General features: G+C 47.0%; 4 protein-coding genes across 7 annotated transcripts; 1 reads left to right on the top strand and 3 right to left on the bottom strand.

The window, feature by feature from the left end:
• Window positions 1-4,499: 4,499 nt before the first annotated feature.
• On the top strand, window positions 4,500-7,944 carry LOC127325573 (uncharacterized). Its single transcript, XM_051352357.1, has one exon. It carries the CDS (start codon window positions 4,512-4,514, stop codon window positions 7,170-7,172), a length of 2,661 nt encoding a protein of 886 aa, XP_051208317.1. The 5' UTR covers window positions 4,500-4,511; the 3' UTR covers window positions 7,173-7,944.
• Window positions 7,945-13,893: 5,949 nt separating this feature from the next.
• Window positions 13,894-17,093, bottom strand: LOC127325575 (uncharacterized protein At2g39795, mitochondrial-like). The gene is made up of 3 exons (XM_051352360.2): window positions 16,869-17,093; window positions 14,518-14,891; window positions 13,894-14,330 (listed from the first exon to the last, which is right to left on the bottom strand). Exons 1-3 carry the CDS (start codon window positions 17,091-17,093, stop codon window positions 14,171-14,173), a joined length of 759 nt encoding a protein of 252 aa, XP_051208320.1. The 3' UTR covers window positions 13,894-14,170.
• A 1,323-nt stretch (window positions 17,094-18,416) lies between these two features.
• On the bottom strand, window positions 18,417-19,861 carry LOC127325629 (uncharacterized protein At2g39795, mitochondrial-like). Its single transcript, XM_051352436.1, has 3 exons — window positions 19,856-19,861; window positions 18,662-18,945; window positions 18,417-18,561 (listed from the first exon to the last, which is right to left on the bottom strand). The coding sequence occupies exons 1-3, from the start codon at window positions 19,859-19,861 to the stop codon at window positions 18,417-18,419; spliced, it is 435 nt and encodes a 144-aa protein (XP_051208396.1).
• Window positions 19,862-20,317: 456 nt separating this feature from the next.
• LOC127325577 (uncharacterized) lies at window positions 20,318-23,890 on the bottom strand. Of its 4 annotated transcripts, none has more exons than XR_011753954.1 (8): window positions 23,552-23,890; window positions 22,821-22,975; window positions 22,151-22,335; window positions 21,676-21,764; window positions 21,505-21,600; window positions 21,229-21,417; window positions 21,018-21,110; window positions 20,318-20,620 (listed from the first exon to the last, which is right to left on the bottom strand). XR_011753954.1 is itself a non-coding variant. In XM_051352361.1 (8 exons), exons 5-8 carry the CDS (start codon window positions 21,578-21,580, stop codon window positions 20,571-20,573), a joined length of 336 nt encoding a protein of 111 aa, XP_051208321.1. In that variant the 5' UTR covers window positions 21,581-21,600; window positions 21,676-21,764; window positions 22,151-22,335; window positions 22,821-22,975; window positions 23,552-23,890; the 3' UTR covers window positions 20,318-20,570. The 4 variants fall into 4 exon arrangements, 1 of the variants encoding a protein (XP_051208321.1); XM_051352361.1 differs by having other exon boundaries at window positions 21,301-21,417; XR_007867255.2 differs by lacking the exon at window positions 20,318-20,620 and having other exon boundaries at window positions 20,972-21,110.

The following is a 23,890-nucleotide window of genomic DNA, read 5'->3' as shown; positions in this document are numbered from 1 at the left end:
CTACTAGCACTTCACTTTTCTTTTTGGATTTTCTTTTGTAACACACGCAGCGATGTAGCTCTTTTTGCTTCTTTTCTAATATTTTTTGATATTTTGACACAATTCCTTGATAAGACGGCCAACAAGATATGCAAAGCACCAAAACCGTAATGAGCAGCCTGTCGAGCGGTAAAACTAGTCTCTTCTGGGGAAGTTCCTAGTCACTTGTATCGAAAGGCTGTAGCTATGGTTTGGACAAACACACTGTATGCTATGTGGACTCGGAGTAAACAAAAAAAACTGAAACTAGATGATAGCAGAGACTCAAACCCTAACAATACTAGATGGAAGAAAAAGATACGAAAAAACAACTACGAAAAGCAACTAAAACTCAAAATTAGTGCAATCTAAGGCTATGGCAAACCCTAACCCTAATTTTTTTGGCTTTTTCTGTATAGGAAACACTCACAACTCAACTATGGGATGGATTGTGGATGGCTTACCGAGGAAACACTGAAATCTGATACCAAGATGATAAGGGGTGGCCCGATCTTCTCAGTAAGCAACGGTGGTGATGATGATCACGGGATGAACACAGCGGAGATACATGACGATGTAGTAGAAGATAACTTGTATGACGCAACGAGATCTCTCGATTGGTCCCTGTCGCCAATGCAACAGCTCTCAACCCTGCAAGATATTCGCAACTCCACACACTTGCGCACGTAGCCGCCGACCATGAAGCAGTAAGTTGCAAAATTCTAATTCCCAATGGAACAGCAGATCACACAAGACTTTCAGAGGTTCCACACCAAATCAATGCAATTGGATGTAGAAATTCAATAGAGTTGCAAAGCAATCAACTATGAACTAGTGTTTATCTTAAACGTGGTCTAAAGCTACTTTGGGGGCGTCCTGGGCACTTATATAGGAGTTCAGGATGACCTCAGGTCGAAAAAGTACGAAAATAACCGACCCAGAATAGATCTGGTCGAGATAGACTCGGACTCGACCGGTCTGGAGGCCGGTCGATCGGGCCTGGGACCGGGCCAGTCCGGTTCAAACCGGGCCTGGCGCCGGGTGCTGACCGAGCGCGGGAAGTGCTCTGCAGTACCCCGTCCGGTTGCCATCAGCGTGTCGTCCGGTTGGCGCCGGGTTGGATCCGGCGTGCCGCCCGGTTGGACCGGGCCAGAGACCGGGCGCGCCGGCGTGGCGGCCGGTCTGACCGGATGCTGGGCCGGCCTGGACTTCTTCTTCTTCTCTCGTGCATGCCTCCCGCTCCTCCATCGCACGTCCATGGAATATCTTCATGTCCAGCTCCGTGTCCAGCTTCACGTCCATCTTCACGTCCAGCTGCTCCTCTCCTCCTCGTGCGATGCTTGCTCCCTCCTCATACCTGATCATACATAAGTAATAGCACTTAGGCAGTATAAAGTTCTCATCAATCAAAGTATCATTTAGGAACAAGTTCACCTGTTGTTTAAGTAGCTTCGCTCGAGCCCTTGTAATAGGTTCAATCCTAACTTCATTGGACTTGAGCTTCACAGCAGGTTCATCTTCATCGATCAATGACGGAGGTAATAGTGAGGTAGGGATGTCCTCATCAACAAACACACATACTTTGCTTGGTCTTTGTTGTGTGAAGGTACACGTGATTTGTGGATGAGCGTCAACGAATGAGTTCAACCCCATACATCTACTACACAAAATCTCTCAAGGAGAGCACACCGGCATCTTGCTAAGGTGACCTCCTTCTACTTGCGCTCTCTTGTTCAACCCGTGGAACATTGGCTACGCTTTGAGTGTTGCTTTGCTTTTCTTGTGCTATGCATAGGGCTCTTTACAGGTGTTGGTTTCATCTACCTCCTCTACACATTCATGAAGAGCTATCGTCGAGGATGACTCTTTTTCAAGTGGGGGAGATGATATGGGGCGACTTTCGGTCTTCTCCGCATCATGTGCTTCCTCGTCAAGACGGCACGCAAAGGTGAATCTTCTCCTTTACGCAAAGGTGAAGGCTGACGGACATAGTTCTTCTGAATAAAAGCAACCTCATGAAGAAATGTTTATCAAAACATACATTGGTATTAGACTTTCTGGTCTAATATCGTAGCTAGTACATTAAACATCTCTTTTCTATAATGAACTTGTTGAGTACGCTCGTACTCATACCACTCTTAAATCCCCTGCTTAAATTGTCTGAACCATTTGGAGGAGGACAACGACAACCCTGAAGGAGCCGACATCATCGGCTATGAAGAACCAGACCTCTCTGGAGGTGTCGAAGGTGTAGACTACCTTATAGTCTACGGAACCGGGGAGGGTTCCGGAGGAGAGCAAGCTTAGACCGATAAGTAGTAGTAGTATCCGAGAAGTACGAACTCTTAGTACTTAACTGCTCGAGGGAATAAATGTATCACCTAGTAAGACTGTTATATTGTAAACTAAGGTGGGTTCGCCTCGAACCCAGGAGTATCCCTCTTAGGACCCAAGAGGAGCTCCGAGATGATATGTACATTATGCTTGTAATAATAAATGAATGAGTTACGGACCTGCTATGTTCTGTTGTACTACTCTGAGGGATGTAATATTTGTGGATTGGTACTTCATGAATGTTATGTCAACAACTGGCATACTACAACATGCAGTGGTATGCAGGGTCACCACATAATTAAAATTTGGAAAGAAGAAAAAAGTTACGTTGGAGTTCTTCAAGTTCCCCATGCTGCTGAGGAGAATGTCGAAATACACGAAGCGTTACCAAGGCGGAAACAAGAGGTGAATCTCGGAGAACTCTGGGGGCTACTGTTGTGGGTATACTTCATGGGTGTACCATCGACAGTGCCTAGATCCGGCAAGCCCGGGTGGCCCATAGACGGTGATGGTGGCATGAGGCCCATCGGGCGGCCCAGTTGCCGTTGATCATGAAGGACGAAGTCCAGCCCAGGATCAGGGAGCCGGATCCCACCGACCTACGAAGGAGGCCAGATCCGCGGAGGCCCATGAGGAACCCGGATCCAGTACGACGTAGATGGAAGGCGGATCCTTGACGTACACGGCAATACTTTGTACCGTAGTTAGACAACATGTAATCCGGCTAGGACTCTCCAATGTAAACCCTAGATCCGTGCGCCTTTATAAGCCGGATCCTGGGATCTCTAAAGGACACAACCACAACTCATTGTAACATCGCGAAAGCGCCCAAATAATTCCAGACAAGCAGCAGTAGACCCTGTCTTCGAGCAGGTGTTCCGAAGCTGGGTAAATCGTGTATCACCGTCCCGAGGACTCTCCGCCCTATGGCCCCTACTTCTTCTCCCCCTCGTGAGGATCCCTCCTCCGAGGTACCGTCAAATAAGCAACGACACACGGTCTTGGCGGCGCACGCTAGAGCCCACTGACGGCGAGCCAGGAGAGGTAGGGGCGTAGGGCGGTTTGTGCTGGAGACCCCGACGGCGAAGAGGTAGAGTAGGGACGGCGCGCGCTGGATTCCCCCGATGACCAGGAGGGAGAGTTAGTGGAGGCACGGAGACGGCGACCGAGAGTTAGTGGAGGCACGGAGACGGCGACCCCTGGCGGTCGCCGGCACTTAAGCTCGTGGTCGTGGGTCCAGCGTAATGTTTAAAATAGCCGGCTACAGGATATAGCCGCCGCCTTCCAAAAAAGCTATAGCTCGTAGAACACCTTTGCACACCTTTTAGCGGGCTAATGCAGTTAGCTGCACCATACGGGAAAGGCTATAGCTAGCTCGGCTATAGCCGGCTATTTTAAACTATGGTCCATCGGCGGAAAAATCCACGGCCGACGCAGGCTCGTAGAGGATGGCGGCAGGGAAGAGCTCGGTTAGCAGCCGGAGATGCGGGGCGGCGCACGGAGAAATCAGCGCCGCCATCGGACTCGTGCGCGTGCTGCAGACGCCCATGACTCTTCGGCCATATCCGATGGAGAGGAAAGGGAGGGATTAGAGTGAGAAAGCGCGCGTTGACCATGGAGTACATGGGTCACTTTTTTGCGGATTAATACGTGGGCCACCTGGATGTGGAATAGCGCGAGCGAGCCAAATCGTGCGGCAGCGACAGTGTGCGCCCGGCGGGTCAGTTTGGCACGCGCCCGCCCGGAAGAATTTGGGATATAATTGTAGGCGAACATATGCATCATTAGTTCATCACTAGCCGTGTCCGACCCGGTCCACCCTATTTAAGTTGATCGTTCTCCGCACCGATCTATGGATGATGGCTGCATGTGTGATCACCATTTGTAGCCAGCTGCATCGTTCGTAATCAGGTAGTTTTAACGTGTGAGTCACCGCAGACAATGAGACAATAGATGCGACGAGACGACTCATGGCCTCCACGCAGTGGGCATCTCTCTCGGATCGTAGCAATTTAGTTTTTGTTTGAACGTCGACGACTCCACCCTCGGAATAGTCGGTCACGCTGGCCGCAAATTATAAGAGAAAGAACCGCGCGCCCGTTCGGAACAGACAAACACTGAACCCTGTACGTAGCTATACACAGCGCTGCTCGTCCGCTATGCATCGCTCAATCGCCAGGCTCGTCTTGCTCCTTGCCATTGCCGCCGTGTCCTGCGGCTTCTTCGTCGTTGCCCATGCGAGCTGCTGGCCGCACGAGAGGGACGCGTTGCTGGCCTTCAAACAAGGCATCAACGACACCGACGACGTCCTGGCCTCGTGGCAAAAACGGCACCATGACTGCTGCCAACGCTGGACAGGCGTCACCTGCAGCAACAAAACCGGCCATGTGACCGAGCTCGACCTTGGTGAAACGGGTTTGGTCGGCCAGATAAGTCCTTCCTTGCTTTCTCTCCAGCATCTCGAGTACCTGGATCTCAGTTTGACATACCTGCATGGCCCTAGTGGTCATGTTTTCCCTGAATTCCTGTGTTCTTTACACAACTTGAGACATCTCGATCTCTCCTACATATCATTCTCTGGTAGAGTGCCTCCTCAGCTAGGCAACCTTTCAAAGCTGGAGTACCTGGATCTCGCCTGGACATCCCTGCATGGACTTAATGGTCGTGTTTTCCCTGAATTCTTGTGTTCTTTACACAACTTGAGACATCTCGATCTCTCGAACACACTCTTTTCTGGTAGAGTGCCTCCTCAGCTTGCCAACCTTTCAAAGTTGGACTACCTTGACCTCTCCAGAACGCTCTTGTCCGGTATACTGCCGCCTCAGCTCGGAAACCTTTCAAACTTGCGACACCTTGGCCTCGATTCCATGGAAAATATACACACAGCGGATATCTCATGGTTAACGCATCTACGCATCCTAGAATATGTTGATTTGAGTGACATAAATCTCAGCGCCGTCGATGTGTTCCTTGTGGCAAACACAATTCCAACTCTAAAGACCCTTATTCTTATCAACTGCTCACTTCCAAATGCAAACCAGACGCTCACACACCTAAACCTCACAAAACTTGAGAACCTTGATCTCTCCATAAACTATTTGGGCCATCCAATTGAAACCTGCTGGTTTTGGAACTTAAAATGCATCAAGCACCTAGCACTAGTTTCAACCTATCTCTATGGCCCATTCCCTGATGCGCTAGGAGATATGACAACCCTCCAACACCTAGCGTTCAACGATAATGGTAATTCTGCCACAATGACGGTAGACTTGAAAATTCTCTGTGATCTAGAAACCCTATGGCTTGATGGTGGCCTCGCGCTTGGGAACATAACAGAATTTGTAAGGAAGCTGCCACAATGTTCGTCTAGCAAATTGTTCTTCCTGAGTTCGTCTGACAACAACATGACAGGAACATTGCCAGATATGGTGGGGCACTTGACCAGCTTAAGATATCTTTACCTTTCTAATAACAGCATTACTGGAGCCATACCATCTGGGTTAAGGAAACTCACTAGTTTGGGCACGCTACAGCTCAGTTTGAATCAACTAACTGGCCAGATACCAATGTTACCAAGAAGCCTCACCGAACTGGCCATCTCTATGAACTCCTTGTCAGGACCTTTGCCATTAGATTTTGGAGGTCCAAATCTTACACAACTAAGTCTGTCCTCCAATTACCTTACTGGTCATGTTCCTAAGGCTATATGTGAATCGAAACGCTTTGCTATATTGGATTTATCCAATAACCATTTTGAGGGAGAATTCCCGCGTTGTTCTGCAATGAGCATTGCATTTCTACTCTTAAGTAACAATAACTTCTCCGGAAATTTTCCATCTTGGCTCAAGGCCAGCCATTTTCTGATTTTCCTTGATCTTGGGGTGAACAAGTTCCACGGAATGTTACCTGCGTGGATTGGAGAATTGGTGAACTTGCGATTCCTGCAGCTAAACCATAACATGTTTTACGGGGATATTCCAGTCAACATCACAAATCTTAAACTACTTCAATACTTCAGTTTAGCGAGCAACAATATATCAGGATCAATTCCGTTGTCCTTGTCCAAATTAACAGCAATGACCCTAGACCATCCGCCGAGATTGGAGTCTAATTGGTTAGAAGAGGAAAAAGAAGAGGAAAAAGGGAAGGATATTTTATCTGTGGTGATGAAGCAGCAGGAGCTTAAATATGGCACATCTGCATTTAACGAGATGGTCAGCATTGACTTGTCACTCAACCGCTTAACTAGTGAAATTCCAAATGAGATAGGTTCTCTTAATGGATTGTTGAATTTGAATCTATCGAGGAATCTCCTGAGCGGGAAAATTTCTATGAAGATTGGGTCTATGAAATCACTAGAATCGCTGGACCTCTCAAGGAACAACCTTTCCGGTGAAACCCCATCAAGCTTGTCAGATTTGACGTATCTAAGCTCCTTGGACTTGTCATACAATAGTCTTGCGGGAAGAATTCCGACAGGAGGTCAACTTGACACCCTCTACAATGAGAACCCGTTCATGTACAGTGGCAATAGCGGTCTTTGCGGGCCTCCTCTTGAAAAGAGTTGCCCAGGCAACGATGAGCCTGAGCATGGTAATCAGCATCAGGGAAGTGAAAATGGTTATGATCCAGTGTTGTTCTTCTACTTTGGGCTAACAGCTGGCTTTTTGGCGGGACTCTGGGTTGTTTTATGTGCTCTACTGTTTAAAAGATCTTGGAGGAATGCTTATTTCCGCCTCTTCGATAAGCTATATGAAAATGTGTATGTGTTCTCCGTTGTTACATGGGGAAGGATAAGCAGTAAGGCAACTGCAAGTTAACTTGTGTGCCAAATCAAATAAGGCCGACCTGGTGCTGGTATCATTCTACTATTGAAGTATATGAATGCATAGAGGTATTTAGTAGCTTGTATAAGTATTTGTGTAATACGAACTTTTTTATGTATGTATGTGACTGTTATTGGTCTGTAGTCGTGGGCCATGTCAACCCCAGCCGTTTTGGCTCGCTGTTATGTTCCCTTCCTTGTTGATGTTTCGCAATCTGGAACTGAATGTGTTGTAACGGTAGACAAAAACGAGCTGAAAGCCCAGCAAGTAGAGGAGAATGCACGGCAGCGCGAGAGCGGCGCACCCACCACGCGACCAATCTAGATCGGCAGGCTGCACGCGTCGCCAGAGCCTGCTCGTGCCCAGGCTCTCTTGCTCACATCGCGCAACCTTGTGTCATTCCGGCAGCTGCTGGACGCGTGTTGCTATCTGAGGTAGCATGCACGACAGGCAACACTATCAACCTGAGGACCGACCGCCTTGAAGTTGAAGGACCCCCAGTTATGCCTGAAGGGTTCCTTGCACTTCAGGGCCCTTTAAATTTCAACTAAAGAGCCCGAACTGGGGCTCAAAACAGAGCAAATACCTGAACATGTTGCTGCAAACGAGGATCTTAACGGGTAGGGCGATGATATCGCAGAGTATTAGGCTGTGACAGAGCACCCATCGGTCTCAATGTGTCGCTCGGTTGCTCAGATCGCCTTGGTCCTCCTAATCGCCACCGCCGTCCTCTTCCTCGTCGCCGCCGACACGGTGCAGCTCCACCCGGCCGCCTGCTTGACAAGCCGAGAGGGAAGCGTTGCTAGCCTTCAAGCAAGGCATCAACGACACCTACGACGTCCTCCACAATTGCTGCCGGTGGATAGGCGTCGCCTGCAGCAACGTGACCGGCCATGTCGTCGAGCTCGATCTTAGCCATACATATTTGCTCGGCCAGATAAGCCCTTCCTTACTCTACCTGGAACATCTGGAGTACCTCGATCTCAACTACACGTTCCTGCAGGGGGCAGCAGGCAGCTGATGGGCGTGTCCCAGAGTTCTTGGGTTCTCTCAACAACTTGAGGCACCTTGATCTCACCGGCATGTAGCCTTGCTAGTTCACAGGTAGTGTAGTGTGTGGGAAGAAGTCTGTTGTGTGATGCTGCCAAAAGCTTCATGCAGCTTGTATTGCATAGTGCTATTTATAGGATACAAGCTAGGTACAACAACTAGATTTCTAAAGCCTTCTACAACTTTCTACTGTAAACCTAACCTTCTACAACTTTCTAGTGCTAACCAAAGTTAGCTTCTGCCTAGGGCTTACATATGAATTGTACTCCTAGAACATACTAGAACATACCAGCACCTACAGTATTACTAGAAGGTACTAGCTAACTCCTAAGCAAAGATTACTCTAACAGTTCTCCTCCTAATCCTTGTTCTTCATGCTTGACTTGATTTGGACCATTCCAATTCTAGCTCTTCCTGAAACTTCACTCGGCCAAGTGGTTTTATCAAAATATCAGCGAGCTGATCTGAAGTATGGATGAAGTTGGCATTGATGCTTCCATCTTCCAAGCAGCCTCTAATGAAGTGATACCGAATATCGATATGTTTGCTGCACTCATGGAAGACTGGATTTTTGGCTAATGCCAGGGCAGACTTGTTGTCCACCATTAGCTCAATTGTCTCGGCTTTTCTTCCTTGAAGTTCTCCAAGAAGTCGAGCCAGCCAAATTCCTTGAGTTGCTGCAGTTGTGGCTGCGACATACTTTGCCTCGCATGAAGACAGAGCAACCACCCTTTGCTTGAGAGATTGCCAACTCACCAAGCAGTTGCCGAGGAAGAACAAAGTGCCGCTCGTGCTCTTCCTAGTGTCAATGTCACCGGCTAGGTCACCGTCACTGTAACCAATTAGATGTGCATCCTTTGTCTTCCGTCGGTAGTGAAGACCATAGTGGGTCGTGCCAGCGACATAGCGAAGAATTCTCTCCACCGCCATCATGTGCTCCTCCGTGGGTCGTTCCATGAATCGACTGACAAATCCAATAGCATCCACCTCTTTTGATGTACTTTTACGGCTAAGCTTGAGCCGCTCCTCCATTGGGGTGCGTGCTGGATTGCATCCTTCCATTCCGCCCAGCTGCAGGATGCGCGAGGCATAGTGTGCTTGACATAGGCTGATGCCATCGCCATGCTGCTGGACTTCAATTCCGAGATAGAATGACAATAATCCAAGGTCACTCATCTGGAATTTTGTCTTCATCTCGGCCTTGAAACTCTCAATTGCTCCCTTGGACGAACCTGTGATGATCAGATCATCCACATATACTCCAATGAGTAAGATTGCGTCACCTGTGATGCGCCGGTAGATTGTGTGCTCGTGCTCGCTCTCCTAAGCGTGGAGTCGATCTTCGCATTCTATTCCCGCGGAGCTTGCCGCAAACCATAGAGGGCCTTGCGCAACCATAGGACTTTTTCTTCTTCTGCGGTGACGACGAAACCCGGTGGCTGCTTCACATAGACCTCATCCTTCAATTCTCCATTGAGGAAGGCTGATTTTACGTCCATGTGGTGGACGGGCCACCCCTCCTGGGCAGCCAAAGCAAGCAGCAGCCAGATTGATTCCATGCAAGCGACGAGAGCAAAGACTTCATCAAAGTCTATGCCAGCTTGCTGGACAAAGCCGTGAGCGACCAACCGTGCTTTGTGTTTGATTACTTCGCCGGCTTCATTTTTCTTCAACTTATAGACCCATTTGAGGCCTATTGGTTGATACCCGTGTGGCAGGTCAACAAGCTCCCATGTGTTGTTTCGCTCCACTGCTTCAATTTCTTCGCGCATGGCTGCCTGCCATGCCTTGTCGCGCTCAGCTTCTGCGAATGAGCACGGCTCCCCCGTGCTGGCCAAGTGTAGCTCAGAGTCGAGATTGCGTGGTGCGAGCCCAGGTACTGGTTCGTCTCCAATCAGGTTTTCGACCCTGCGATAGCGGACAGGTGTGTCTCCATGCGCAGCATCCAGTCGGTCATCATCATCTGCTAGTGGAGTGACGAAAACCGGGGTTGATGCGGTTGCAGCACTTGTTGCTGGAGCTGATGGAGGAGTATGTGGGGCGTTGGTTGAGGAACCTTGAGCCCCACGTCTCGAAGACAGAGATCTGTCCCCTGCTGAACTGGACACCTGGCTAGGCACTCTTGTGGCATGACGGCTGATATACTCCACGTCGAAGTTGCTGCTGGGGATTCAGCTGTGAAATAATTAAGACAATATTTTAGCATTGAGTTTCTTTTTTGTTAACTGGAGCTTGATCTTCCCTTAAATGCAAATATCTTACCAAAAATTCAATGTTCTGCTAAAAAAGGAGGGATGTTCTGCTAGCAAAGTATCGATCTTTTGGTTATCTTGGACAAGCTTTTGAGACTGAATTTACAGAGTTCATTTGTTATGATTCTAGATAAGTTGATTCCCAATGACTTATTACTAACATAGAACATATGCTGCATTATGGAAGGAGTCTGCGGGGAGCAGCTGCTAACGCATTTGTAATAACAGAGTATGATGAACTAGTCCATGTGTTACTTGATCACTTCAATAGAGGATTCCTGGATTTTCTTATTATATGTCTTGGAGCATACTGATGCATTGAAAGGTTGTGTAGTGTTACCTAGTTTTAGGGTTGCAGACCGAAAGATCTCGAGATAGTTCAACTGAAAAGTAAATTAAATATCTTGATGGTATAATAGGACATTGGTAGGAATTATTGATGACTACTTCAATGGGTACTTCTCTAAAGAAATATCGAGTATCAGGTATTTATATATTTTTAAAGCTTGCATATACCAGTGTTCTGACCCAAGCACTAACCAAGCTAGATTATGCCAAGATGGCTGGTCTTGCATGATATGCTTGCACATCACATCCAGGTAGAACTTGAGCAGCCCTAACCACTTGTCAGCTTTGTGTGTCGTTCGGCTGTTGTACCTATTTTACTCTTAGCAATGGTAAGAATTTATTGTCCGCTGTCGTGCAGGTAATGGAGAGCTGAGCCTTCTTTGACCTGTGGTAGCTGGACGTGATACCGGAGCTGTCAGATGTTGTGGCGCTTGCGAAGGGGAGAAGTGGAGTCGGCCTTTATGCAGCGACAGTGGAGGAGCAGAGGTAGCTAGGAGGGATCCTTGGCTGCGAAAAGTATAATGCTTGTTTTGGACCTGAGAATGGATAGTTGCATGTATCTAGTAGCTACCATATATGTTGGCATAATCTAGCTTGGTTAGTGCTTGGGTCATTTTGGTTCCGGCGGCTGCTAGCAAGTCCGTATCAACTTTCCCAGATTTGCTTTTGTCTAATAATATACACTCTTTTTTCCATGATTTGCCATAACAAATTGTGAGCTATGGCATCTTTTTGCCGAACTGTCTTTTTGAGGTGCGGCCTATACCAACATGGGTGTTTTGAGCATTTCCTCCAGTGATGTATGTGCCAAAAACTTTTGTGGTTGACAACCTAATCCTTTTGTATGCATGTGATGGTACCTGTGTACCGATTCGAGCAATAGATTCCACCGAGTTGAGAAAAGACGACCAAATATTGGCTCCTCCTAATCACCCGAATGCTTTATATGAGGTGCACCTCATTTGAGTTAGTTACTCGATGTGGTCAGGAAAACTAATCACCGGAATCTTAGAAAAGAAAATGGAATAGCTGCATGAAACGTATTAAGGAAAAAAAATCACGGTTTCTTAAAATGAAGGAAAGCAAGGAAAGCAAGTCCCTACCCAAGCCAACGGTGAAACATAAATCCCGTTTATCTTGCCTTGCTACGCGTGGCATAAATTACTCCAGACTTAATGCTCTTCCAAACAAACCCACGTCCAGATACCAACGAAAATCAGGGGTCCAAAAGACTATCCACGACTCCTAGAAATGAGATTAAACGCCCCACGTAATTAGCTAGCAGGTTCCTTATTTAACGTGACCTTCCTCCATGTCACCAATCCGTGGCAGCAAAATGATCTGGACGGTCCATTCTCAAGTAAAAACTTCTCCTTAATGGTGATGAATAGATGGATTGGAACAGAAGATCTATCGGCAAGAAATGGCGGGAGGCGAAAAGCAGCGACGAAAAAGTGGCGCCAGTGTTTCGAAATTTGAACAAAAACCTCTAGCCTTGACCCTTCTCTATAAATATGAGATGGGGTGGAACCAACGCGTGCGTCGTGTGTGACGACTTAGACTTTGACTCTTTACTCGTCGAGGAGAGGAGATGAGATGAGAAGAGACTCTGCCTTGACCATCGTAACGTCTTCTCGCCTGATAAGTCGTGGTCCGTGAGGGGCAGTTGTAGGCGGTGGTTGCCATCGTCGGATGGATCTCAGGCTGTGAGCTATCATTCACCCAGGAGGTATGCATGCACGCGCCTTTTGTTTCCATGTTCTGTACAATCTCTTCGGTTGGTTCAATTGCCTTGTTCGATCTATTGACGGATGGATCCGTGGAGTTTGTTGTAGTTGCGATCGATGCAGACTTTGAAAGGCCCCTTGGAGCGGGAGGAGAAAAAAAAGGAGAAGCGATCGATGGATGGATGGACGGTGTACGTCCGGCGGGCGAACCGATCGACGAAACGGTGCGTTCTACAAACTTCTTTTTTCTTTTGCTTCTATTTTTGAATCCAGTGGCCCATCCCGATTGATGAAACCTCAATTGATTAATTAGTTCTTGCGCGCGTGAACAATTTGCGTCCATACTCATCACCCCATGATTTGTTGCTTCATGGCGATCAAACATACACGCGCGTGCAGGCGAGGATTGTACACGGCAAACACGCACATGCTGGCCGCGGCAAACTTCCGTACTGCAAGTAAGCCTGCAATGTGAGACGGGGCGATGCGATTCAGTAACATCGCTTTTCATAGTTGGCAATGAAGATTTGAGTCCAACAAGAACAAAACGTGCAACTAGACTTTCTTTGAACAAATATGAGCATTTCATAAATTAAATTAGTTTGCAACAGTTATTTACATAGCCCAAGTTACAGCCTCCCAGAAAGCTGTAACGTTTCGCTTCGTGTTCCCGAACTGGACGAGAGAAAAAGCTCCAAACTGCATCTAATGGCGTCCACCGGTCCAACTCCCCGGACGACCTCGCCGGCGTGCCTCACCATCTGCTTCCTTCGCGCTGCCCCCGGATCCGCCCGAGGCAGGGGAGTTGTCGAACGGACGCCGGCCGAGACAGGGGAAGGGCGGAACGGACGCCGGCGCGGCCTATCAGCGGCGGCGAAGGCCGCCTGAGGAGAGACGGGGTCTCGGGAGGATAAACGCCAAGCGGGTTGGTCGCCGCCGGTCTACGAACATGTGCAGACGCGGATCGATAGGGAAGCAAAGGCATGCAACAAAAAGTTATATTTACTACCTCCGTTTTGATATAAGTGTCTCAGTTTTGTTCAAAAACGGGTGCATCTAGACGTGTTTTAGTTCACCATAAAGCTTATACATGAATTTATATACCCCCTGATAAAAAGAGAAACCATGTGATCATCAATTTCCGTGACTGGATGTTTCTACCTTTTCCTGGTTTACTCTTGCAAGTCATGGACATGATCTGCTTCTTGCAGTCCTACAAAGTGAAGTAACTATAAGGTTAGGCCATCTCGTCCTGCGTTGTCCGAAACAGTCCGCACGGACATGCGAACAGAACAGGCACGCTCCATTGGGGCGATGCAAACGGAAATAGCATTCTACTCAACAAATATGGTGCACAAATATCTCATAGAGAATAATTATTTATCAGAAATAGCATTCTACTCAACAAAGTACTCGTCTACGAACCTCTCTAAATTCTAACATCACGCTATGATAAATTGAGATGTGCACACATTGGTGCACGTATACTCTCTAGAACATAGTACATTGGTGCACATACACTCTCTAGAACATAGTTCAGAGGTCTCAAAACAGAATGTGCAAAGCACATTCATTGGCTCATCTTGTGGTAGGGGAACAGTAGTTCTAACTACCTCTACTGCTTGACGAAGTCCTTGAGCTTGTTCAGCCAGAAGAGGTACTCCCGGCTGTCCTTGTTGATCATGTACTCATGCAGGAAGTTAGTAGTCAAGGCTGAGATTCCACGCAGCTCCAGGTACTTGTGGAATGCCCTCTGAAGGTTCTCGTCGAGGTCGCTGCACAAGACAGACCAAGTGGGGCACAGCATCAGCAAAGCAATTCTTAACCAATCAGTAGGGTCTTCAGTTAATCAGGAAAGAAAAGACAGAGAAGTGTACAAGATCAGCAAGTTTGGTTATAGCATGAGCAAGTAGTTGTTAGCTGGGAAATTAAAATGGCTAAGCCATGGTTTTGTGTTCTTACTTGAAATCGGGGCCCTCATATGCGATTAGCTCCTCATCATCGTTCGATGCAGGCTGCTTCACGGACAGGGTGTCGATCAGGATCTCGTCAGGGTAAGCCGTGCAGGTGAACTCGAGGCTTGGGCCGTCGCTCTTGGAGACGGTTACTGTGAGGGGGATGGTGGACTTCGGGGCCTTCTCCCCGTCTTCCTGATCATCGTCTTTCTCTTTGTCATCCTCGTCCTGGTCATGCTCCGCCTCGTCTCCGGTGACTAGGCTGGGCATGGAGACCAACACCTCGATCTTCTCGCCCTGGTAAGTTCTTGAGAGAGTGATCTCGTTGAGCCCCTTCTTGTCGGTGATTTTGAAAGGGAAGTTCTCTGGGATCTCCTCAACCTGTTTCACATGGAAAAAATGAGGTTCTGTACAACACTCATAAGATGAACACGAAAGTTGCTCATAGTAAAATCAGAAGTAAAATAGTAGTGTTTGCTCCAAGATAAGCATGCCAGAAACTAATTATTTTCCAACCCTCATGTTTCCCCTCTGTGTGCACCACTTAGACTAAATCATGACAATTCATGGAATAGATACCAAGCAAAGACAGAGCAAGTTGCTTGAATTCCTTCATACCCTCATGTTCCCCCTCTGATAGAAGATTGTGCACCACTTATTTAGACTAAATCATACTAATTCATGGAATAGATACGAAGCCAAGAAAGAACAAGTTGCTTGAATTACTCAACCTTCGGAAAGTACTTGAAGATTACATTACTGATTTCACACACCTTTAGACCCTATACCTTCTGTCCTACTACATCTAAAGAAAACAGCTTGATTTCTCAAGCAGGATTTAAAGAATAAGTAAAATCTTGCTTTTATGTTGGAACCCAACTCAAAGGAAGAGGAAGTAACTAGACCACCGATTCATTGCCCCCATAAACTTGACTTAGTGTATGAGTTGACCGGTTCAGGAAAGCAACCAGTAACCCCTTATCATAACAGAGAAGGACATAAAACCATTCGGGGCAGTTTAACAATTCATCATTTTAAACAGCAGAACATAGATGGTTTGGTATGGCTAGCATGCGAGGTGTACAGTGAAAGGTAAAAAACATTCCACGCAAACATATCACTCAAACTGTACTAGCATAGAACCTTCTGAAATGAGTGGAAATGTGGAACGGTTGTGGAAAGCAACCAGCACACCTCATCATCTCATACAAAGAGATAAAAACCATGCAGCAAATTTAACAGTACATCAGTTTAAACAGCAGAGTGCAGAAGCATGCAAGCTGTGAAGTCACAAGAAAAACGACATTTTAACTGCAAAAATTCAGTCCAGCCAAGCACATATACTGTAATACAACCTAAGCAGGATCAAAATTATAACAGCACCTCGGCTATGAACAGAGCCACACTACAGCAGCAAGACTACAGTAAGATGTCACGATACCCAAAAGTAGAGAGTTCTCATGGCAGCAAAGGCAGATGCAAATCCTTATGCAAGACAATTGAATTACAAAAACTAATCACCCACCACTATAGTAATTCAGACGAACTCAGAATCATGCACAGTGAAGGTGAAATCTAGTGAGACAGCGATAAGAACTGCAACTAACACGGTCAGCAGTGAACTAAACAAATAGAACATAACCTAACGTAGTGAGGTGAACCCCTGAAAAGGAAATCTACCGTGACCATGATAGGAATTGCAGTCAACATGGACGGCGAGAAACTGAAATAGCTAGGTAAGCCTGCAGATCATACTACGAAAGCAGGGCCGGCTCTGGACCAGGGCAAGAAGTGCAACGGCCCGGGGCCCAACCAAAATGGGGGCCTATTATTTCGGGCACAGTGCATATAGGAAAAGGAACAAGAAAAAAATTAGGCCCATCTAGCATGCACGCAGCTTAAATTGAGCCCATTTATAGAGTTCGCCCTGTGGCCCTCCAAATCCTAGAGCCGGCCCTGTACGAAAGACAACTCTAGACTTGGAACTACACTACCAATTGCAGCAGGAAGATATGGGTATGACAAGATTAACAAAATTCACAAAATTACCTAAAAAAGCTTCCCTTTTTGAATAGTGAATCGCAAAGGGCAATTACCCATAAGAGGGGCTGCGGTTAAGATGGACAGCTAGGAACTGAAAAAGAAACGAACGAAACCTAGATTGGCCAGAACAATCTTCAGATCTTACATGACCATTTCCAATCCTACCGCTGCAGGCTAGCCCCAATCGACACCTCTACGAAGTAGCTCCCCTGAAAGCATCTGACTGAAGCTACTACGCAGATGAGAGCCGGGGACAGATCGGAACAGCAACGAATGTGTAGGATTGGGATGCGGGGAGGATTCGGCGGAACGCACCCGGTCCTGGTCGTCGCAGTCCTCGGCGAACTTGATCTCGGACTTGATGACGCGGAGCAGCTCGTCGTCGGAGCTCGGCCTCACCGCGGCGGCCGACGAGAAGGGCATCGGCCGCGCCGCAGCGGCGGCCGCGGCGGCCAGGGGGCGGAGCAGCGACGTGGTGGATGCGCGGAGGAGGGGGAGGGAGGAGGTGGCGGCGCGGCGGGCGGCGGCGAGGAGGGCCATGGCGACAGGCGGCGTCGGCGGTGGAGAGGGGTTCTTCAGGGTTTTGGTCGAAAATGGTGGTGCGTTGGGTACATGTCGGTCGGTATCTCCATCATCTGATTGGGCCCGAGCTACACATCTCGTGTTTCTTCACAAAATTCGAATTCAACATTTAGAGTTTCAAAAAAATCTGGAAAAAAATATTAATATAGACAACGATGTACTCTACCGCTTGCAAATTTTCAGGATGAAATACGTTATATTAGAGGCTACAAAAAAATGACAAGTTCTGACAAATGTTGGAGGTTTCAAAATTTGTATTGTTCACGTTTTCAGATCCATGGATTTGTGAATTTTGCACAGCCAGAAATACTGAGTCCTTTGTATTGCTTTTTTCCACAGTCTTAGGGTACATCATTGTCTACCTGTAGATTTTTTGTTCCTAATTTTTGAAACTATAAAAGACGTCCTCGACGAGCAGGCCTTCTAGGCGGCGAAGAAGGCGGAGCACAAGGCGTAGAAGGACGCCATTCGGGCGCAAGAGCTGGATCGAGGCGCAGTACGCCGGCCCGCAGACCATCGACGACGTTGATTACCAGTGGGCCAATTTGGTCTTGACCGAGCCATCAGACTCGTCGAAATCGAACTTCGATTTCTCTGATTTTTAGATTAGTTTTTATCCTAGTTTAATTTGTTGCAATGTCTCTGTTGAATTATGTACTTGTTTTCTATTTAAAATCTACTTTCAGCACTATATTTGATCCTATTTTTAGTCATATGTGTGGACAATCTAGTTTCTAGCGGTGTATTTTAGCACGTCTGATAAATCATTGTTTCCGCGCGCTACTTTTTTACGCATTCGGAAAATCTCGAGCTGTGCACACGCCCAGAAAAGCCAAAATTAGCTTTGTATAAAAAAATTAGCGGGCCGAACTGCGTGTGTTGGAGATGTTTTTATTGTTGAGCGCATTGTCTGGCTTAGTCATTCTCGTGGCGAACTAAACAAGCAAGAGCAAGAGCAGACATCAGTGATAACTATAAGCACAAGGGTTAGCTTCGAAGTAAGCTACACGGTGCCATCTTTACATAGTGAGCACAGAGGCACAACAGGAGCAGGTCAAATAGTGAGCAAGGTACCCTAAAATAGTTTCAACTATTAATCGGTACTGCTACCATCTTACTGCCACTAAATACATAGCTACAAAATAGGATATTGAATTAGCAGGCACGTAAGCATGTGTACCACCACGCTAGTCTACAAGATGATACTCGGAGTTCATCTTATGCAGAGGATAGCATCAATCTTTCTTGAGAAAACTGCACAGCTTCGTCAGAAACACCAGATTATTCCGCTTGTCCTTGCTTGCTGTCTTCGGCAAGACGCGCGCGCCTGTCCTTGCTGATCATGTACTCGTGCAACAGCTTTGTGGCCGTCTCCTGCAGCTCCAGATACTTATGGAACGTCTCCTGCAGGTTCTTATCCAGCTCACTGCACGCACCAATAACCAAAGAACAGTTAGCAAGCAGTTAATCCAAGTTTTTGGCTTTACAGAAATCAAATTGTCCAAGCTTTAGTCGGCTCTACTTACTGGAAATCAGGACCCTCGTCGTATGTGACTGCATCGCCTTCGTCAGCCCCTGGTGGCTTCCGCCTCATGGACAAGCTCTCAATGACGATATCATCAGGATTAGCAGTGCAGGTGAATACCAGGCCTGAGCCATCACCCTTGGAGACAGTGACCCTGACAGGTAGGCTGTATTTTCCTGGGGGTGTATTGCCTTCACATTCCTGATTCTCCTTCGAAGATGACAGCAGACCCTCATCGTCCTTCCCATCCTGGTCAAGTTTGGGCGTGGAAACCAAGACCTCAATCTGCTCACCCTTGAAACTTCTTGTAAGAGTTAGCTGATTCGGGGAAACTTGATCGATCAGCGGCCGGGGCAAACAACAGACATGCTCGTTTAACCACCACCTGTGAGATTTGTTTGAGCACAAGATCCTCGCGATTTTTTTTTTATAATACACATTTTTTTTTTGTTTATTTCAGAAATAATACTCGGTTTTGAGATATTCCAGGACTAATACACTGTCGGGTTCAGGAAACCCGAAATTTATAACTCAGGGTAGAGGAACCCGAAATTTCAAAATCAGGGTAGAGTAACCCGAAATATGCGGAAATCTCGGGGTCGCCTAACACGATTCACTAATATCGGGTTTCTAAAACCCGATTCTTTCTTTTCCTTTTCTTTCTCCTTTTTCGCCTCTCGCCAAAAGAATGAGTCGGGGTTGTTGCCTGCCCCGATTTTAAGTATTCGGGTTCTTCTACCCCGATATTTAAAAATCGGGTTCAACGAACCCGACGGTGTATTATTCGTGGAAAAACCTAAAAACGAGTATTATTACTAAAATAAACAAAAAAAAAGTGTATTATTTTTTAGAAAAATGCTCCAAGATCCTCAAGGATCCATCGCCATTATTATTAGTTGCATCACCAAGAACAACTAGCTAGTAGCAGGCGGTGGAGGAATTGTCTCCATCTAATAGAAAAATATTGAGCTCCGCGCCCAAGGATTCCTAATGTACTATTAACAACCGATCAGGCAATGGCCGTGGCACGCTTTGTTCCGCTGCCCCTTTGCGGGGCGGACAACCTCTCGGCCTACTCCGACACCATCGTTGTGGAAACAAACACGACCTGCACAACTGCCGTAGCTTGGCATGGCCGGTGTCGCTCCTTATGCGGCTACTGGTGCCCCTCCTCCAGCCTGCCCGTCCCACTTACCGCCATCCTTCCTCCGGCTACCGGCGCTCCTCGGCCCTCCTCCCCACCTGGGAGGTTTGTTTGACGAGGACAAAAATGGGGCAAGCATGATTTGGTTCCCCACACGCCGGAGATGCATGCAACAACCACCGGCATGTCTGTCGCTCGGCGCTTGGGGCCTCAAGCCTGTCCAAGCTCGCCGACATGGATAAGGTTTGGTTTCCCATCTCGAGTTTCTTCCTTGCTGCTACCAAGTAAATGCCACGGTGACGCGGATCTCTAGAGGGCGGTGTTACAAACAGTCGGCGGTGGTGCTGCCAGAAGCAAGTGACACTGCTGCCGGCTGGGGTCACGTTCGAGTTCTTCACGGTGCTACAAATGTTCCGTGGTGGTTCTGCTACTTTAGTTTTTTTTTTTTTTTTTTTTTTTGCTCCAGACATTGCTTCTAGACGGGAGCATTACAATACCAACCCGACATGAATATTACAACCAATGAAGCATTTTTTTCACATAGAGAAGCTGCTAGGGCTGTCCAGACAGCCAGACCAAACGACATGGCCTGGCCTCGTTGTCCTCAATGGGTTTAGTAGATGCATCCAAAGTTTGGCAAAGTTAAGACATCCTTTTATACACAGAGGGGGTAGTATATTACTACAACGATTCGAAACATAGACTAAGAACCAGCAGCACAACCCGAAAAGGACGGCCGACTCAATCAGCAAAAGATGAGCCACGCCTACAGCACATAGCCAGGCCATGTCGTCCTAGCCGGCGACTCACCATCCCCTGCACCAAACGACCAATGCAGAGTTTCAGCATTGCAGCGCTCAGACATATAGGGTTTCCTAGCAAGCTTTCTCACCAATTCAACTACACGTGTGGAATTATTACTGTAAACATCACGGGATTGCTTTTCTCCTACCAACAATAAAAGCTCAGGATTACGGACAGCCTGACATTACCAGCAAGCAATCTACTTAACACCATATTTCAAACGAGCTTCATGCACATACAACATATTGAAAAACACACAGGCTCTTTTTTTTTTCAAAACCAAAACAAAGCATCCGAAGACACAAAACTGGAGTCTCCAGGCCAGCACTGAGCATGTTACTCTAAACATCACGGTATCCTTCTCCTACTTAACAATAAAACATAAAGATTCCATACGGCCTAACATTACCAACAATCCACCCTGGCTCAGCGTCCCAGAAGCTACCTGCCACCACCAGACAATGCACAAGGCTCAGCCGCAAGCACGTCCTCTGTCCACCACCTGCATTGATTTCATAAAGCCAAAACATTCAGGTCAGGAACACAGAGACAGACCGACTACATCAACAATAGTTTCACACATCATGCGTCAAAGGCACAAAGAATGGATTCAGGTCTACCCATGAACATAATTACGCTTGGAAAGCTTCAACCCAGGACTCTGGGAGTAGCAACTTTAATACGAAAATCACCAGTGTGCGTCGGCACGACGATGAAGCCGATGATGCTCAGCTTTCTTTCTTCACTCAGTATCCACTGTTGCCATACCTCCAGCGGTGCTCCACCATCTTGTGTGCATGAGGCTCCACCTGCAAGATCACCAAAATCACAATCACATAAAGAACTGACATACCTAGTAAAACGTTAATCCACCTTAACCACAACATTGATCTCACCATCACACTCAATGCTTGACGTGGCATGCAGATCACGAGCAGCTTCCTCCCACACGCAGAGCAAAGCATTAGCCATTCCACGGGTTTTGTAGCCTTCTGCAGAGTCAGGGTTGATCTTTAGATACAAGGACTGGTTAATCACAGGGAGCAACTATATAGGCTAATGAAAACCTGCTTAAGAACATCTGAAACTTTAGTGTTTTCTGCGGCCAATACTACTGCACATGTTCTGGAATCCTCCAAGTCGTCATCCCGGTGCTCTACATTTAAAGAAAATGCAATGATATTAGTAGGCAGTAGCAACATAAATTCCACGAGTAACACTTAAACTCCTTTAACAAAAGTGTTAACAGAGACGGAGAGACCCCGGAATCAAACATTTTTTGTGGGTTTCCATTAAAGTATCAATCCAGGCTTGCCCATTAACATCACATCTATTGTTCACATCACTAGTTGTTCATATTCTTGCTAGCATTCATCGATTAGCTCCGTTAATACTTCATATCAATACAACTACTGAAAATATTCATCACCTCTTCTCAAAAAAAAAAAAAAATATTCATCACCTTTGATATACACGCAAAGTTTTGAACATGAAAAGAACTCCACTCGCTGAAAATGAAAAGACGAGGATGAGAGGTCTCACCGACAAATGATCTGCATGGTGTGTTTGATGAAGACAGTATGGTTGTAGCCGAAGAAGACTACTGTCGTCACCACAACAGTGACCACTTGAGGAGGATACCACTGTATACAGCACCCATAAGACCAGAAGAATACACGGTTGCTGAGTTCAGATTCAGCCTTGGCCAACATCTTCTTCAAGTTTCCCTGACGAAAAAAGAAAGACACGATTAGAGTAAATTCCACACAACAATTTTAACCTTGTTGACTAAAAGGGGAAGTTTATCGGAACATTACACACTAGCATTTTTTGCAGCAAGGTTGTTCTGATCTAATATGTGGATTAACTAGTCCTAGTGGACATACTAAAAAGATATTATTGACTACTCCTATGAGTTAATTAAACAGGCAAGATTAACATTCCAGTTTAACAAAGTACTCACACTTAGCAACAGTGTACTGCTGCAATTTGAGTCAAAGCACACAGGGACCATTAAATTCGGAAATCAAACCATTTGAACTATTGATGCTTACTTGATTTGCTTCTTCCAGTTAATTAACCTCAAAGATTGAACTGATCTAATCTATGAGTAAACTAGTACTGACAACAAACAAGTGTACTGACAACGAACAAAAATGCTTGCAGATGCATCATCATTTCACGTTCAGGAAAACGACACCGCCATGCTTACCTGTATCTCACAGCCACTCGAGCACTCAAACTTGAGGGCCTACTTGGCCAATATGTAGAACGTGTGCCTCGTCTTCCCATCCTCCAGCACAAAGGTTGGGAGCCGCCGTACATCCACCAAGCCACATAGCAGTGTCGATTCTTGTGGGCTCAGGTCTGAAAGAAAATTCACCGCAACTTCACTGTCAACCTCAAATTGAAGTTCGGAGTGACAACAAATATGATGGGAAGAAAATGTGATAGTAAGAGGTGAATCGGACAGAAACAAGTATAGTGCTTGCATAGCACAACACCCAGGTTGCACCATGGTTTTAACAAGGTACTCCAAAAAAGAAGATACTGGTATTTTTGCAGCAAGGTTGGCTCCTTGAGTTAACTAACCGCTAGAGCTTGTGCTGGTCTACTCTATGGAGAAACTAGTCCTCCTGGGTAACACACTGACAGAAAATAAGTGTGCTGTTATCGAACTCTGTACATGTATTTTCTTTCAAAAATGGACCAACATGCATCAATCTAGGTAATTTACATATCACATAAATGGACAACCAAAGGCATCCTAATTCTGATCTAAAAACTATGTACGCACTGATATTGCATTTCTAGCACAAACGGACTGCAATTCCCAAATCAGAGCCCAGCTCAAGTCAAATCGAGATCGGCAAAATTATTTACTGGTTCGTTCTTCTAGGGAATACAGAGAGACAGGAAGAGAGAAGAGGAGAGGAGACTCACCGGCCACACATCGGAGACCGCCTGGACGCAGCACATCGGAGTACTGCCGCGGCGTAACAGCCTAGTGGAGGACGCCGGGAAGGAGGGATCCCCGTGGCGCGAGCTGCGCGTGGAGGACAACGGCAGCCAAAGCCCTCCATGGCCTGCGTCGTCGCCGGCGTGCAGCGGCAGCCGCCCTCGGCCACGCGCGTGACGCAGGCTTGCGAGATCGACGGATCCGCGCGCAAGTGCAAGGCAAGTGCGCCGGCGAAGGGGCCGGCCGCGCCGCCGTGGTTAGTTGGCGACCGGCGCCGCCTCTGTCGCGGTCGCGGGAGATGCAAAGGAAATGGGGAAATTTTG

The sequence above is a fragment of the Lolium perenne genome, chromosome 3, assembly GCF_019359855.2.
Source record: "Lolium perenne isolate Kyuss_39 chromosome 3, Kyuss_2.0, whole genome shotgun sequence".
In the NCBI taxonomy this organism is placed as follows: Eukaryota; Viridiplantae; Streptophyta; class Magnoliopsida; order Poales; family Poaceae; genus Lolium; species Lolium perenne.
This window is presented reverse-complemented; position numbering and strand designations above follow the sequence as displayed.

Bases quoted from the DNA above. Each gene is read 5' to 3' on its own strand.
- LOC127325629 (XM_051352436.1), bottom strand. The intron at 18,562-18,661 runs GTAAGTAGAGCC...TGGTGCGTGCAG, and splicing joins GACGAGGGTCCTGATTTCCA to TGAGCTGGATAAGAACCTGC.
- LOC127325577 (XM_051352361.1), bottom strand. From the start codon at position 21,580: ATGGCTAATGCTTTGCTCTGCGTGTGGGAGGAAGCTGCTCGTGATCTG. The intron at 21,418-21,504 runs GTGAGATCAATG...GTGATCTTGCAG, and splicing joins GTCAAGCATTGAGTGTGATG to GTGGAGCCTCATGCACACAA. The intron at 21,111-21,300 runs GTGATTTTCGTA...AAATCAATGCAG, and splicing joins CGTCGTGCCGACGCACACTG to GTGGTGGACAGAGGACGTGC.
- LOC127325575 (XM_051352360.2), bottom strand. From the start codon at position 17,093: ATGGCCCTCCTCGCCGCCGCCCGCCGCGCCGCCACCTCCTCCCTCCCC. The intron at 14,892-16,868 runs GTGCGTTCCGCC...CATGTGAAACAG, and splicing joins ACTGCGACGACCAGGACCGG to GTTGAGGAGATCCCAGAGAA. The intron at 14,331-14,517 runs GTAAGAACACAA...TGTCTTGTGCAG, and splicing joins TATGAGGGCCCCGATTTCAA to CGACCTCGACGAGAACCTTC.
- LOC127325573 (XM_051352357.1), top strand. From the start codon at position 4,512: ATGCATCGCTCAATCGCCAGGCTCGTCTTGCTCCTTGCCATTGCCGCC.